The following is a 14,439-nucleotide window of genomic DNA, read 5'->3' as shown; positions in this document are numbered from 1 at the left end:
AGCCCCGGTGGACGCAGTCGCGGTGCCCAAAGCGTCGAGCACCACTAAGCATCGAGCAGGTTCCGGTGCATCGAAACGTGCATTTGCTTCGCTAAATTTGTTGTCCACGGTACCGCAAACGTTCTCCATGGTATTGAATCACGGAAGATAAGCTGGAGAACAGAGGATGAACCACCCTGTGTTCGATGATATTATCCGGAAGAGAAGGGGATCAGCGGAACGCAATCTTTTCCAAGGTAGAGCAAGAATCGGAAGAAAATTCCAGGCTGCAGATGAAATCGAGAACGTTCAATCTGCCTACGCTCGCTTCGTATAGAGCGCTGACGCAATCCCCATGTCAAGTGATCGCTGCGGTGAATAAACTCTAAAACGATGTTCCACGCAAACACGATACACGGGAGCCGCTGCGAGTATAGCACTCGAGCTGGCATCATGCTGCAGTGGCATGCAGGCTCACCGATGCTCGCAAAGAGAAAAGGATTTGCGTTTCGATCCGAGTCGATTGCTTGAGGTGCGATGTTCAGTGAACGTTCGGCATGAGCGGGTGACCAAGTCGTCAACGGATGACGATGAACAAGACTTTCTTCGAGCTGCTCATGCAGCGGCGCAACTTGCTTCACCCATGAAGTATCGCTCCACAGAGACGTATCGAAAACGTGAAGCATGCGTGACCTGGGTATACTGCTCTTTGGGAAAGCAGAAGAGTGGAGGCTTGTACCTGTGCGTTGGACGGCCCTATCGGTTACTCCAGGAATCGTAGGCGGTGGGCGTCACGAATCATCTTCATTCTCATGACGAACGAATGCCGCCCGCAAAATATTCTGAAAAAGCACTCCACAACACCGATGCACAATCCTAAATCGATGTACGACTGGAAACGTACTCATTGCTTCATACAAATTATCAAGCTTGCACACCTGGGAAACTTTCGGAAAAATTTGCTTAACATGAACATAGCGCGCGGGGCAGTGTGCCGTCTTCATCGGATGCAGTTAGCGAGATAAGCGACACTCGCTCATCGCCGTGCGGAGAGCCCGCGTGTGAGGAGGTCCTTCAGGTCCGGCACCGAGCCTGACCCGAGCGAAGCCTGGACAGGTTCGCAACCATGAAACGCAGGCGCCAGTAAAGTAGCTGCTGTCGCTGAAGTCTGTGCGTAGGCACGCAGATCGCATTCAGCACAAGTGGCGCTCACCGCGTCCTCGCTTGCAGAGCGCTGAGGTGTTACCAGTGTGACCGTTGCGTGCTCACTCTGTGGACTGTCTACAATCAGCCAGAGCGGTTTCGGATGGCGTTTTGTGCCATAAAACCAGTCTCCTAAAGCGAGCGCTAGGCGTCTTTGAAGATGGAGCTTGCGTTCTATCTTCGCGGCGAGCAGGGGCGGTCCGTCCAGCATTGCGCACCAGGCATGACGTCCGCGAGTGTAGGCACGGCGTTCCAGCACGCTTACAGCCGCTTCGAGCAAGAGGCGCTGGCTTCGCTTCGCAAGCTCAAATGCTGGTACCATGTCGTCGATATGTCGACATTGCAAAAGAGCGTATGCTCGCCAGAAATGGCCCCGATCGAGAAGAGCACCTGCCGCCAGCACAACATCAGCGGCCGACACCGTTTGCCCGCGATGTGCACCAAAACGTCGCACGAAGGATTCATAACACAAAGTATTCGCAATAGCCGAACGTCGACATCGGCTGTTTGTGCGTACTCGCCCCGCATCAGACTCGCGACGAGTAAAATAGGTGCATAACACTGGAATAAGACGCTCTCGTACCCTATCCTTGAGTTCAGCAGCGAGATGCGTCCATCGCTGTTTGCTCTCGCGCAGCGGAATGCCTAGCAGGGCGAGAATCTCGCTGATACTTCGTTCGGCTTCCTGACGCCAGCGTTGAACCCGACTTGCCAGCCACGTCGAATGAATAAGACTATCGTAAAGAGTCCAGTGGCGAAGCAGTTCCAGAGAGAACTCAGTCGACGGCTCGAGAGGTGCCAGCGCGTCTTTCTGTCCATCACCGTTATCATCATCGGTTGATAATCGAGAAATGATGCGTTTCCATTCCTCCCGGATACAGCGTACAATTTGCTCGTAACATGCCGTATCGCTCGCTTGGCGATCAAAAAACTGCTCCGTAACAGCAAGGATCCAGTACCATAAGGTGTCCAGATCTGCACGGTTCAGGTTCGCAGCAAGCGCGTACGCTACACCTGCAGCGCTCGCGGCTCGCTCCGTTCGTCGGTAATAACGCTGGACAGCGCGCTGGATGCCCGATCCGAAGCCCCTGCGCCGACGTCGCCGGTTCCTTGCGTCCTGTGGGGACGTATCTGCGTCAGTGTCCAAGTCGCTGGATGTGGCGTCATCAACGTGCGCCTCCGGGTCCATGGGCAGGATCTGCCCCAGGGCATCTTCTGCGCCGCTCGGCGGCAACTGCACCTCAAAAACGTCCGAATCATGCAGGAGGATCACATGGGCGCTCTGCAGATTGCGCAAATGATACGGACGATGCGAGTCGATGACAAGAACGGGCAGATCGCTGTCCTCAGGAAGACGAAGCAGAGCGGCAATATCGACACCCGCACCGCAGTTCACACAAACAATTGCCCGCAACGGCGAGGTGTCCTGCACGTCCATCGATCCCAAAACCGAGCGCCCACCGCACTGCAAGTTTTCCAGTTCGCGGTAATCGTGGATGGGATATATGTGATAGGGTATAGACTCGGCTTGGAGCAGCAGCGTTAGCGTACGAGTTGCAGCCAGCGCGTCTACGCTTGGCGCCACCAGGAAACACATTGCAGCCTGCGACGAAACCTGCCGCCGTCCAGCTTGCAGCCCGTCGCTCGGGTGCGCCGGCGCTACAGTTCGCTTTCCACGACGTTGCAGAGTGCTCTCTGAAAGTTGCTGTGGCCACAGCAACGCATCGACTATCGCATCCTGCTGAGCTACCGTGTCCAAGAGCGCCCGCGCACGCCCTGATCGCACCACCGGCCAGACAGCGTCAACTTGCGATAGACGTAAAAGCATAGCATAGACCTGACTGGACCACGCACCTCTTCAGACAGTGCTCAAAAACTTACTCCACAACAAGCTAGTACCTCCGTCCAGGTATGATCGAACGATCAGTCGATTGAACACGAACACACACACACAACCGAACAAACGAATACCCAAGTACAACCCGCGTACACTGGCTGCGTCCGTGGCCTCCCTACTGGCACCGCCCAAGGAGAAGCGCATCCCGCCTTATCCGATGATGAACGGAGCGCTGCAGCGACTCACTGCGGGGCGGGGATTTGGCTGCGCGCGCGCCATCGCGCCTCAGTGCCGAATACAATCGATCGTGTTGCGTTCGATTTTTCCATGATAGACCTCAGTGCCGAATGCAATCGATCGTGTTGCGTTCGATTTTTCTATGATAGACCTCACCGCCGAATGCAATCGATCGTGTTGCGTTCGATTTTTCCATGATAGACCTGAGTGCCGAATACAATCGATCGTGTTGCGTTCGATTTTTTCATGATAGACCTCACCGCCGAATGCAATCGATCTTGTTGCGTTCGATTTTTTCATGATAGACCTCAGTGCCGAATACAATCGATCGTGTTGCGTTCGATTTTTCCATGATAGACCTCAGTGCCGAATGCAATCGATCGTGTTGCGTTCGATTTTTTCATGATAGACCTCAGTGCCGAATGCAATCGATCGTGTTGCGTTCGATTTTTCCATGATAGACCTCAGTGCCGAATACAATCGATCGTGTTGCGTTCGATTTTTCCATGATAGACCTCAGTGCCGAATACAATCGATCGTGTTGCGTTCGATTTTTTCATGATAGACCTCAGTGCCGAATACAATCGATCGTGTTGCGTTCGATTTTCATGATAGACCTCAGTGCCGAATACAATCGATCGTGTTGCGTTCGATTTTTCCATGATAGACCTCAGTGCCGAATGCAATCGATCGTGTTGCGTTCGATTTTTTCATGATAGACCTCAGTGCCGAATGCAATCGATCGTGTTGCGTTCGATTTTTCCATGATAGACCTCAGTGCCGAATGCAATCGATCGTGTTGCGTTCGATTTTTCCATGATAGACCTCAGTGCCGAATGCAATCGATCGTGTTGCGTTCGATTTTTCCATGATAGACCTCAGTGCCGAATGCAATCGATCGTGTTGCGTTCGATTTTTCCATGATAGACCTCAGTGCCGAATGCAATCGATCGTGTTGCGTTCGATTTTTCCATGATAGACCTCAGTGCCGAATACAATCGATCGTGTTGCGTTCGATTTTTCCATGATAGACCTCAGTGCCGAATGCAATCGATCGTGTTGCGTTCGATTTTTCCATGATAGACCTCAGTGCCGAATGCAATCGATCGTGTTGCGTTCGATTTTTCCATGATAGACCTCAGTGCCGAATGCAATCGATCGTGTTGCGTTCGATTTTTCCATGATAGACCTCAGTGCCGAATACAATCGATCGTGTTGCGTTCGATTTTTTCATGATAGACCTCAGTGCCGAATGCAATCGATCGTGTTGCGTTCGATTTTTCCATGATAGACCTCACCGCCGAATGCAATCGATCGTGTTGCGTTCGATTTTCATGATAGACCTCAGTGCCGAATACAATCGATCGTGTTGCGTTCGATTTTTCCATGATAGACCTCAGTGCCGAATACAATCGATCGTGTTGCGTTCGATTTTTTCATGATAGACCTCAGTGCCGAATACAATCGATCGTGTTGCGTTCGATTTTTTCATGATAGACCTCAGTGCCGAATACAATCGATCGTGTTGCGTTCGATTTTTTCATGATAGACCTCAGTGCCGAATACAATCGATCGTGTTGCGTTCGATTTTTTCAAGATAGACCTCACCGCCGAATGCAATCGATCGTGTTGCGTTCGATTTTTCCATGATAGACCTGAGTGCCGAATACAATCGATCGTGTTGCGTTCGATTTTTTCATGATCGACCTCAGTGCCGAATACAATCGATCGTGTTGCGTTCGATTTTTTCATGATAGACCTCAGTGCTGAATGCAATTGATCGTGTTGCGTTCGATTTTTTCATGATAGACCTCAGTGCTGAATGCAATTGATCGTGTTGCGTTCGATTTTTTCATGATAAATCAGTACCGGTGCCGTGCGCAACTCGAGGGGTGCTCGCAGAGGCGTCAAGAACGCTGCAAAAGAGACGAACGGGGAACCTGCGGCACGCCATAGGGCAGCGGGTGTCGTCGAGCTGGTACGTTCACTGGTTCTGTGAAGACGTTCTGTCTGCGTGCTGCGTCTGCACCGGTGTGCTCAGTGCTGTGGTAAGCGGTTGAGGCAGGCACGGCACGCAGGGGCTCATTTTTGAGCGAAGAGAGACCTTTGCAGGGAACGCTGGGGTAATGCTCGGTGGAGCTTTGAGCTGATGAAACGTACTAGGGTTCGCATATCTGGATGATGATGCACGTCGAGTGTTCTAAGATCCCTGCATGGATTCGTGCAACCTCCATCAGGCAAAGAGTGACGACTTCTGGGCAGCGGCATGCTTTATCGTGTAGGGTCGGTGCGTTGGACGTGATGCCCACACATTCGGAGGTATTCGAAGACGCATGGGATAAACGGATCTGTTGCCTGTGAATAAACCGCAGGCAGCATGCGCAGCAGCAACATTGGCGGGTGGCTTTTTTTTGTAGCCTCCCGGTAGACGCGATAGATGCGTGGAAACTGCCCGCTGCCGGCACATCGATCCTATGACGTCGGCGGCACGTTGGTCGATGAAGCGGCAAACGCGACGCGCTCATGCGGCGACGTTGAACGCCTGCGTATCGTAGGTGCGCGACTCTTGGATGCCGGAGCCTAGGTTTCAAGGTGAACGATGCGCAGGGTAGACTCGTTGCAGGCCCCTCGTTTGCCCTCAGATGCCCATAGCTTCCAGAGCCGAAGGAACGCACCGTGCTCAATGGTTTGTGCTTGTTCGTCGTCGATCAATGAAGGGCCAGCATCATGGTGCGTCGGCTGGTACTGTTCCCAAGGCCTGTGTCCGTCTCGTGTCTACACAATGCACATACCTCCGCACTGACCCGGCATACCAAACTGGGTCATGATCGCATCGGTTCGTAACAGGTATTGAACGTATGGCTACGTTCATGTCGCCAAAGACGCGTGCACCTGTGTGCGGATATGAGCGATGAAATGCCTGACACAGTATGGCAGCGTGTCGGGGGCTATTTCGTCGTCTGCCCCGATAAACGATCTCTCAAACACATTCACGCACGTCATCGATGAACTCCGGTCTGTGCGGTGCTCAGTGCTAGACGCATACGTCGTCCAGCTGCTATAACAATGACGTATTACCGACATGGTATGCTGACCACGACGCCTGTGAACCAGCACCAGGAACGAGATAGCTTGAACCATGCTCTTGAGCAGAGCCGCCTGCCCCAGTGACAACACGCCAGACAACACCAAGTCCAGAAGAGACAGCAGCACCACCACTCGAGTCGGACATGGGTTGCTGGACAGTTTCTCCGCGAGTTTCGTACAGCGTGACAGCCAGTGCCGCTGCTCCTCAGGGTTTCCTCCGCTCGCGCTGCAGCGTTCTAGACTCGGGTTTGTTGCTCAGCCCAAACACCAAAAGTACGAACGTCAAACCATATGTAGCATATGTAACCGTCTCCCAACCTTGTCTCTGCTTCACACCATTCTCATCATAGCACTCAGGAAAGAGCCTGCCAGTTGGTTCGTTGTAGTCCGCGTCCGAACCGTGGCTAGCAAACGAACGTCGCGGACAGCGCTGCGGCGCTGTCGTGGCGCCAGTGCTCCAGCGTCCAAAGCCGCGGCAAGCCCTCAACGCTTGCATCGTTCTGATCACTAGTAACTGAAGTCCAAGCGAAAACTATCAAGCTTTTGAAGGGAATCGCCCACGGCGAACAACAACGCCCAGTTCCTGCGTGTCTGTGTACCAAGCGCTCGCATCGACGCTGTACCGAACACGCGAACGCGGTGCGGTTTCGGTGCGCGCGAGCAGCATTTCCGACTTGTTGTCCCGAATCGATCATTTTATATAGATAGATTCATATTTGTATATAATGTTCCTTTGCATTGTGCTTCGCATCCCAGTGTTCCCTGTTGATCTATTTATATACATTTATGAACCATCTTGAACAAGAATGATTCGTGATACCTTCATCAGCGCATCTTTCCGTCCGCGGACGCGCCCTGTGATCGCGCGCAAGCACTGACGCTCCAAGGCGTGCGAAACGCTGTGCTACGCGAGACGCGTCCAGCAAGGAGCAGTACCCGCTCTGGCGACAAAACACGTTCTACAGCTTTTCGTCTGTTGACCTTCTCTGTCCGACAGACACTGAGTGACCGTTTCGGACCCAGAACGGGCAACGAAGCTTGCAGCGGGGCGCATGTGGAGCTCTGTTGTTTCACGTGTACCCGCAGTCTGGCGACGCTTCGCCACCTCCACGGGAATCGCCAGTGGGACCACCAGCACATTCCGAGAAACCAACCATACGCAACTTGCAACGGTTTGGCAGTTTGTGCGCTACTTCAAGGTACGATCATCCGTGCGTCGCGTCTGTGAATCATGTCGTATCGTTCGACGCGGTAAGCGGATCTACGTCCTGTGCGATAAGGAACCTCGTCACAAACAACGACAAGGCCTTGGCCGGACGATGCCGCCGCGGGGGTCAATGCACTGCCAGAACCCGCCGTTTGCGAAGACTTGAATGAGCACTTACCTACAGCCTCCAGCAAAACGAGGCGGTCTTGATGACCGGAAGACCACAAGCGCAAGCAACTCGGCGTGGTTTCATGCGGGCGCTGGGAAGCACGCAACCAAACCAGCATTTTGTACTCGCTCGCACGGACTGGAACCGTTCACGTCCGCTCTGCTTTTCGTGACTTGCGTCGGATCAAAGCGGGCAACGCGCTCGCGCTTCTGCTGTCGGTTCGGCGAATAGTGGGGTCGCCGGCACCCGCCACGCAACCCTGACTCGAGGTGCAACCGCGTCACGTTGTCGAAACGAGTGAGAATTCGGAATGCACTCTGGAAACAGTGCCATACGGGCGCTCTGGGAAGCTCAAAGCACCCGTCGACTGGCGCCGAGGTTGTGTGCTTTAGACCGACTCGATTCAGTCTCCAGTCCTGCCGAGCACGTGGTGGACAGGTGTCTACTGGAAGAGTCGGAAGCGCCAGGGAATTGGCGACGAGTGGCATCGGCATGTCCGTATTATCCCAGGGATACTTGTTGCTGCTCGAGAAGCCATCCAAACGCACGGGCAGAGGCGCGAGCCCTTGAGGACCCTAGAAGTTCGGATACAGCGACATCCACTGAGTACCTGGCGTTTGCATGATTTCCATATGCGGATTCCGCGACATCCAAATAGCAAAGAGACCAGACTGAAAGTTGTTTGCGCCAGCATACCAACCTTATTCGGCAGCGAGAAAACGTCAAGAACCGTTCGTGCTGCATTCGATGGGCGTGCCTGTTGATCAGCAGCCGCTGCTCATGCAGCCTTCCAGCGCTCCAGTGTATGACGTCATTCGCCCAAGACGCGTCGTTCGGAGCGCGTTCCACCCGGAAATCATGGGCCTCACCATGGTCTCTGGCAAGTAGCTGGCGAGCGTGGTGGAGTCGTTGGCGATTCAGTGTGTACGCGTACGTCATCCCAGTATCATTCTGCTGGGTTCGACGCGTTCTCGGAGACACGCGCTCCGACACGACGCCCTTCCTAGTGAATCTTTAGGGTGACCTGGAACATGCACCACTATCACGATCATCATGATGATCATCTGTCGCATCGCGCAAGATGTCCGGTCCATAACCCAGAGAATCGCTCCAGACGCGCCATGAAACTCCGTCACCGCACCAGCATGCGCAATACTCCCCGCACACACAGCGTCGACCGTGGAGACGCGTCTCGACAAGTGCGCGTCGCACCTGCGCAAAACGCAAGCTCCGCAAACGCCGACAACTCGTTCTCATCTCACTCCGCCACTGGCGCCGGTGAAGATGTCTTCGAGCCCCCTGGGGTGGCATACGACGAATACAGACCAGGAAGATCTGTTGTACTCGAATACGGCTCACTGATGGCGTTCAATCGAGTCTCGATAAGCGCTCGCTCCCGCTCCGATTCGGTGCAGAGTCGCAGCACCATTGCACTGCGTCCGGGGACAGACGCCCAACCGATGTGGTACTCCCCGAGCGACGCACCAGCATCCCGAGGTGCCTCCAGATCGTTCACAATAACCGTCATGAGCTCATCCTTTGCCTCGGGTGGCAGGGGAAACACCTGCGCAACCGGTGTCGGATTGAAGAGCAGCGCAACACACCGCCAGGGGTCGTCTTCGATAGCGTTCGTCTCGGATTGGCCAGCATCCGCTATTATCCGATAAGCGAGGCAACGCTCGGGAACGGGCAAACCGAGTGCTTCGTAGAATGCGATACATCGGCGAACTTGCTGAGCGTCGCTCATGGAAAAAATATCGGGGCGAGCTCGTCGTAACTGCACGAGTCCACGCACGTAAACGACGAGTCCGTAAAAGTCGATTTTGCGCTCCCATCGCAGGCGGTTAATATCGTCACCGCTCTGATACGAGTTTTCTACACCAAACTTGCTTCGCGCCATCTCCTGACCACTATGCAGAAACGGTATACCCTGGCTTGTAAGCAGGATGACGGCAGCGAGTTTGCAGACGCGCAAGACATCGGCGGCAGTGTAGGTAATGTTCGCGTCTGCGCGCTCCCGAATCACGTACCAGAGGTGATCCCACAAGGTCCTATTGTCATGACATTCCACGTAATTGATGACTTCCAGCGGCGACGCAGCGAAATCATCGATACTGCCGAGAATGCCCTGCTTCACAGCTTCGATACATCCACCGTCGAGCAGGAAATTCTCTTCGATGCCCTGGTTGCTTCCGCGTAACGCATTCCGAAACGTGTCGTTGAAGACACCAAACCCCAAGTGTCGCTGCGCACCTTTTCCAGTGATGATTATGGGGGTCTCCCCGGCGCTCCAGGGCTCCCCGTATACCAGAATGTTCGGGTCCAGCGCGTGCAGTTTGGCTGCAGCAATGCGCAGCGTTTCTCGATCCATGAGACCCATGAGGTCGAACCGGAACCCGTCGACTTTGTATTCGGTGGCCCAGTACCACAGCATGTCGAGGATAAACTTGCGACCCATCGGTGACTCGGAACGAAACTCATTACCGCAACCGCTGCCGTTGGCGTAGCAGGCCTCGGAGACGCCCCAGGAGCCGTCCGGCCAGAAGCGGTAGTAGTAGCGCGGTGCGAGGCCGTTGAACGAGAAGCGCGCCTCGAGGTTGAACTCGTTCGGGTCCTCCGCGGTGTGATTCAGAACCATATCCAGAATCACTTTCAGACCAGCACGATGCAGGGTATCGATCAACTGCTTGAGTTCGCGCACCCGGCTCGCGTCGCTGGTACACGAGGCGTACCAGCCGTCGGGCGAGAAGAAGTGCACCGGCATGTATCCCCAGCGATACTCCAGCGGATTCGATTCATCATTATCAAAGTCTTGGACTGGCATGATCTGGAGTGCATTCACGCCAAGGAAACGCACGTGGTCCAGGCACGTGCTGCGATCTGTCCAGTCAACCTGGGCGGCAACCTCCGTGAGCACCGGTGCGGTATAGACGTCCTCTTCAACAGTTGACGGGCATACGTCTTCTTCGAAAGCGTCTGGTGTCGCGCGATCTCGCAAGAAGAGCGCCGCTCGACCTGCTGAGGATACAATGCGACTGCGGACCCAGTGCTCCGGGAGTTGCGTCCCCTGCTGAGCAAGACCCAGATACTTGCCGCGCAACTTCTCCGGAACACCCGAGCACTCGTCTATGGTAAAGTCCCGCAGGTGAACCTCGTAGATGATGGTATGCTCGGGCGGGATACAGGGTCGATCCGCGACCTCCGTGTGATCCTCACCGAAGATGAGTCCTCGTCCGTTGTGGGCAGTATTACAACGCGAATACGGATCAATGACCTCTACTCCGGGGAAGAGCCGCTTGTTGACGCCCTCGGCGAGGTAGGTGTAGTAGAGGCCCTGCAAGTCGCCATGAACAACGATCTTCCAAACACCCTGAGGAATGCGTCGCATGGGGAACGCTTGTCGACCGACCGTTCCAACCGGTTCTCGATAGAGGCAGAGCACCACAAGGTCGGCAGTCGGAGCAAACACTCGAAACGTTGTAGCGCTCTTGGTGTAGTGCCAGCCGAGAGCTCCGCTGTAGTAGTAGTCGTCGACGTTTTCGTAGCGCCGCCAAGCACCGCGCGAAGGCGAGAACCCCTTCAGGTGCACCATCACCTCTTCGACTGGAAAGTCCTCATCCAAGGTGCGATCCAGCTGAAACTGCAGCTTCAAAGGGTCCGAGCACGAGCGCATGCGAACAATATGAGGTAGCGCGTATTGTGTTGTTCCTGACTCGATGCTCGCTGAGGCGGACGCAGAGACGCTGCGTCCTGTTGTGGTATCCGAACGCCAGGGATCAGCAGGATTCTTCTGCATGGCAGAAGCAGTGCACTCGCTGGCGCTAAGCACCGCTGACGTTACACCAGCAGCATCGTCAGCTGTTATGGCTAGCAGCGACGCTTGGTGCGTACTCCGAACGCACAGCTCATGCGAAACAGCGCTCGCTCCATGTCCACCATCGGGTCTGTTAGGCAGTGCCTGCCAATAGAGGGTCAGTTCGAGTGCCTCAATGATGTCGTCGTCGTCGTCGTTGACGTCGACGTCGTCGCCAAGTATTCGGTTCGGAGCGCCCGGAGCTGTACGACGATAGACCCGCGGTTCGCGCGTCGGCGCCCTGCCATGCCACAAAAAGTGCTCCTCGGGTGGTGCATCGCCTCTGGGTGCGTCTCTCGCAACAGCATCCAGCCTGGGTGTTGTCACGAGGGCGCTTCCGTCTCGCTCGGCTGCGGCTGTCACAGAGGCCGAATGCTTCCACCACGGCGGAAACGGGAAACACAGCTCCAGAAGATCATCTTCAAAGAACGGCGTCACTTCGAGCACAAAGTCCTCAATGGACAACGCGAGCTCTTCACGACCCTGCAGGAAGCATACGCGCGTGGTCTGCGGACTCAGCGTCCAGAAGCGATCGGGACCATCTCGATCAGCCCAAACCCCATGCTCACCTCGTTTCTTGGCAAGAAAACCGAGTCGCTTGGCGGGTCCAAACCAGCCACGATCGATCCGAAAGATGAGCGCTTCAACATGCGGATGCTGCTCGTCGATGGGTGCTCTCGCCGCAGAGGCTACTTCTCTGCCAGTAGAGGCGGCAAAGTCAGCATCCCAGAGCCAGAGATGCCACGCCTCGTAGTCACCGCGCGGCCGGAGATATGCAACCTCTAGATACTGCTCCTGCAACCAGCGCGGTTCAACATCGACAAGGTCTGCCTGGTGAAACACCTGCTCTCTGCCCTGGAAGAGGAAAACCTCTCGCTCCGCAGCGTTCGGGTACCAGATCCGTTGCAGGTCCCAGTTGAGGGCGCTTGGATCGAAGACCTCTTCCACAGACGCTTCGAGGTGCTCGGCAATCGACGGCGGCAGCTGGTCGTCTCGGGAGAGCAACAACGCAACCGCTGTGCCTTGGATAGCAGGCGGTACCAGGGCCACGAAAAGCGCTCGATCCGTAGCGTGCTCCCAGCTAATCACAGGGCTCGAATACCGGGGCACGTTATTGGTCAGGATCCAAAGGCGCCACTGCAGCCAGTGATCCCGACTATAGCGCCGATACCACACGTAGAAGACGCTCTGCTCCGCGGGGAAGAAGTACGGTGCTCCCCAACGCGGTGCAAACAGATGGAGGCCTCTATTCGAGGCACCCTGCTCCGAGTGCAGTACAGCAAGCATGCTGGACGCTTGTCCAACGGATAGTTGCTCCATTGGCGGTGACGTCGGCAACCGGCACAACGCCCAGTGAGTCTGCTCGATGCCGCGGAAACAATGGACCTCTGAGGAGCAGAGCCCAAGCGTGTCCGTGAGCGAGCGGAGAACGTTTTCTCTACAAGCGAGGGTGGCGCCTCGCGCATAGCCAGGGCGAGTGCTTTGGTGCTCGTCGACAGACCGTCGCTGGCTGAATAGCGTCCAGAAAGAGGCCGGAGACAGTCGAAGCGAACCCTCTGCGTACTCGAATGCTACAGCGCATTCCATGGCAGGCTCCGGTTCCAGCCAGAACTGGGGCGTTGGCAGCGGTTCATCGAGTAGCGGATCAACGACGGCGAGACCGAGTCTTCTACTTCGACCATAGGCCTGGCGATCCAGGATGTAGAGCGACCAGCCGTCCCGAAAGGCATCAGCTGGAATCTCTGCAAAACTGGTGAGCGCATCATCGAATATAGCTACGGGGAACGGGGCATCCAGACCGTGGATACCGATCCGCAGGAAGCGGGGCGTACCCGCCTCACCCAGCATTGTTACGGACTCCACGCTTGTGAACAAGCCTGGGCTATCCTCCACGGCAAAATACGCACGGGGGCATTCACTCGCCGTCGTCAGAGGCGAAGGCCATGTAAGGCCGGCTCCAGCGCTGCCCTCCGTTTCTCCGACAGTGAGCATCACGGTGCTGTTTCCGGTAACCAGTTCCAGGCTCAAGGCAGCGGTCATCCAATACTGAAAGAGGAATCGCGGCAACGTAAAACGCTGTCCGAATGCAGCCGACCAGGGAGCAAGGCATCCATAAGGCGAACAGCCGCAGTCCGGAGACACCACGCGCTCCGTAACATTCCCCTGTACCGATGTCCATCGCAACCGCAAACCGAGGCTACAAGTTCGCCGCTGACTTGGTACACGCCGCACGTAGATGTGCGCGACATCTTCGCTGAGGCCAAACACAGCAGGATTATCGGCGACATCAGCCAGATCCTGGTGTAGATAGAAAATCCGCGGTAGGGACGGGTCGCCGACCTGTGCACTCGATAGGTGCAACAAGCGATCGCCGCCTGCGTCTTTCGCCTCGAACTCCTGGTACGGCTCGCGTGCCTTTACCGGGAGAACACCTAGTACGCGCTGCTGTCGTGACGTGTGGGGTACATCCACCCGGAACAAGCGTCCATACCAGTGATCGACTGGGCTTCCTCTCGGAGCCCAGTTCGATGCGGCTCCTTTCGATCCGGGTACGGCCAGTGCCGTTGGAACTGGTTGCCGCGAGAAATGCATTCCACGTTCCTCTAGGCTAGAGGCAGCCTGCTGTGTCCAGTTAAGGAAAGCGGGTTGCACCAACTGGGGCAAGAGCGCATCAGAAGCCTCTGGGCCGGCGTTTTCCCAGACCCAGAGTTTCCAGTCATCGTAGCAGCTGTCCGGTCGGTGATAGTAGATCAGGAGCGTGCACGCCTCCATCCAACAAAATGAGGCTTGGAAATGCCTATGTTGGTGATATGAATACCCCAGTGAAGGAAGATCAAGTCGTCTGGTGGCAGCCACGAAGCGTTGAC

General features: G+C 55.5%; 3 protein-coding genes and 1 non-coding gene across 4 annotated transcripts, besides 1 other annotated feature; 1 reads left to right on the top strand and 3 right to left on the bottom strand.

Annotated features, from left to right (window-relative positions):
- Positions 1 to 1,015: 1,015 nt before the first annotated feature.
- Positions 1,016 to 3,010, bottom strand: CYME_CMP303C (similar to cell division control protein cdc45; the record flags this gene model as incomplete). Its single annotated transcript, XM_005537879.1, has 1 exon — positions 1,016 to 3,010. The coding sequence occupies one exon, from the start codon at positions 3,008 to 3,010 to the stop codon at positions 1,016 to 1,018; it is 1,995 nt and encodes a 664-aa protein (XP_005537936.1).
- Positions 3,011 to 5,509: 2,499 nt separating this feature from the next.
- CYME_CMP302T lies at positions 5,510 to 6,959 on the bottom strand. Its single transcript, XR_002461534.1, has one exon. It is a non-coding gene; the product is annotated as a hypothetical transcript (transcript).
- A 436-nt stretch (positions 6,960 to 7,395) lies between these two features.
- On the top strand, positions 7,396 to 7,716 carry CYME_CMP301C (mitochondrial ribosomal protein L36 precursor; the record flags this gene model as incomplete). Its single annotated transcript, XM_005537878.1, has 1 exon — positions 7,396 to 7,716. One exon carries the CDS (start codon positions 7,396 to 7,398, stop codon positions 7,714 to 7,716), a length of 321 nt encoding a protein of 106 aa, XP_005537935.1.
- A 1,261-nt stretch (positions 7,717 to 8,977) lies between these two features.
- Positions 8,978 to 14,344, bottom strand: CYME_CMP300C (probable pullulanase; the record flags this gene model as incomplete). The annotated part of the gene is made up of 1 exon (XM_005537877.1): positions 8,978 to 14,344. The coding sequence occupies one exon, from the start codon at positions 14,342 to 14,344 to the stop codon at positions 8,978 to 8,980; it is 5,367 nt and encodes a 1,788-aa protein (XP_005537934.1).
- Positions 10,366 to 13,650: a sequence feature (possible transcribed region).
- Positions 14,345 to 14,439: the final 95 nt, after the last annotated feature.

Source organism: Cyanidioschyzon merolae, chromosome 16 (genome assembly GCF_000091205.1).
Source record: "Cyanidioschyzon merolae strain 10D DNA, chromosome 16, complete genome".
Classification (NCBI taxonomy): domain Eukaryota; phylum Rhodophyta; class Bangiophyceae; order Cyanidiales; family Cyanidiaceae; genus Cyanidioschyzon; species Cyanidioschyzon merolae.
Note: the sequence above shows the minus strand (reverse complement) of the source record. Positions and strands in the feature narration are given on the sequence as shown.